Raw genomic sequence first — 2,033 nt, 5'->3', positions numbered from 1 at the left:
TGTGACACTGTGGCAACATTTGTGTTTATGTTGCAGACTGACATGATATTTAAAGAAGAAACATTGGTCGTAAATGAACGAAAGGAAAGTTATAAAATATATCTTTACTAGTGCAATTTATGTATTCCTAATTGCTCGAGAGTAATGTGTTGTCTGTTAACAAAGATTGTGAATTTCCAGTAAGTACTTATACAAATGAAATAATGATGTTCACTTTATGACATTTATTTTGACGTTTTGTCATTTACAAACCATTAACAGTACAAAAACAAGTATAATATATTCATACATTCGTGTATATCATTTATAACAAACACAATTTTAACCGCCGGATCTTGTGTTCCTCCGACTTATTCATGTCTCACATAGGACATAGTTGTATTTTTGTGGTACAGAAAAAAAGAGTTCTTATCCGCGGTTGTCAGTTGATCGTTTCTTTGGCTCCGTCCAAAACAGATTTTTCGAAACACTAACTCAATTTCCTGTCTGAATATCGAGTTGAACCATCCATATACGATAGGATTGACACAAACGGAACTCATGGCCAAGACGTGGCAAGTAGCGCTTATCAGGTTAATGTTAACAGAGCGGAGGTGTTCGGAGCTAAAGTCTGCTATCAGATTGATACAAGTCCAAGGAAGCCACGTAAAAGCAAAGGACACGGCAATGGCGGTCAAAAGTAAGACATTCTTTCTTTGCCTAATCAGGTATCTGTGTCCTCTATTGGACCCACTGTGAAGCTTAGATCCAAAATGGGATCCAATAAATTTACAAATCAGAAAATGAAGCATAGATATCGTCACTATCGGAAGTGCAAAGTGGAACAAGAAAACCACCAAAGTGTAAATACCACGTGACAGGTATGAGTTCCACTTCTCCACACAGACAGACACGGAAAGTAGTTCCGGAACTACATTTACCGTCTCCACTTGGTGGAAAACAAACATAGGTAGAGCCAAGGCCAAGGCAAACATCCAGATCATTAGAAAAACATATTTCATGTTGGACTTGTGCATAACCTTCGGCCAGTTGACGATTGACTGGTACCTGTCGATGGCAATGGTGACAACAGTTAGAGAGGACACAAAAATATACAGTGCCTGAATGACGGGAACCAGTTTACAAATCATTTCTCCAAGATACCATTGATTCAACAGAAGACGAACAGCGGTGAAAGGAATGCAAAGAATACACGTTAGAATGTCGGAAATTGCCAGATTGAAGACAAACTTGCAGCGACTGGATTTTAATTTTGACTTTGAAATGATAACGTACACGAGCAAAGCGTTACCACAGAATCCGAACAACACTATGGTGGAGAAGAGAAAAACGAAAAGAAATTCCATAGAGTGGCTAAGTTTGTGGGTGAAGGCATATTCGTTGGTGATAATTTTAAATTCTGCTAGTGTGTAGTTTCCTGTGTAGAGTATTCCGTGTTCCAGTACAAAATGTTCCAGTGTGTTGTTTCTTGACATCTGAAAATTTAAATAAAAACAAATAAGACAAAATACAAGAAGCGCTTGACATTTTTACAGTACCTGGGAGAGTCTGTCAAATAGAGATAATTTCTCTTAATATTTCTAAATAGAAAACACACACACACACACTTTCAGAATTTAAAAAAAAAAATCAAAATTTTAAAAATCTAATAAAAAAAAATGAGCCAATACATGCTTAACAATGGAAATAAAATTAAAGCACTTTCGATTTAGCCAGTTTTCTTTGTCCAGTAATAATCTCAACCGTTTTCTTTTACGATTTTCCTGTCTAAAGTTACCCTTTGCTTACAACATGCAGTAAATTTCACTTGTTCACGGAAATAATTCGCAATTTCTTTGTCCTTGCAAGTTAGCAGCGCCCAAAAGAAAGTAATTTTAAAATTTTATATTCAGAAGCAGTGAATTCAGCCTCTGAAAAAAGGCGAGAGAGGTTTAAACAGAATTTACTGCCTAATATATTGTCCTCTCCGACAGTCTCCGCAGATCAAGGTGCACTTATCTAAAACTGCCATAACATTTCACAGTCTCATTACC

At 36.5% G+C, this 2,033-nt stretch overlaps 1 protein-coding gene across 1 annotated transcript; it reads right to left on the bottom strand.

The window, feature by feature from the left end:
* Nucleotides 1–209: 209 nt before the first annotated feature.
* Nucleotides 210–1,475, bottom strand: LOC133180657 (neuropeptide Y receptor type 5-like). The gene has a single exon (XM_061315131.1). It carries the CDS (start codon nt 1,473–1,475, stop codon nt 351–353), a length of 1,125 nt encoding a protein of 374 aa, XP_061171115.1. The 3' UTR covers nt 210–350.
* Nucleotides 1,476–2,033: the final 558 nt, after the last annotated feature.

Source organism: Saccostrea echinata, unplaced genomic scaffold (genome assembly GCF_033153115.1).
Source record: "Saccostrea echinata isolate AGI-Se365-2 ecotype Australia unplaced genomic scaffold, CSIRO_AGI_Sech_v1 ptg000001l, whole genome shotgun sequence".
In the NCBI taxonomy this organism is placed as follows: Eukaryota; Metazoa; Mollusca; class Bivalvia; order Ostreida; family Ostreidae; genus Saccostrea; species Saccostrea echinata.
The sequence above is the reverse complement of the archived record's forward strand: the minus strand, read 5'-3'. Positions and strand labels throughout refer to the sequence as shown.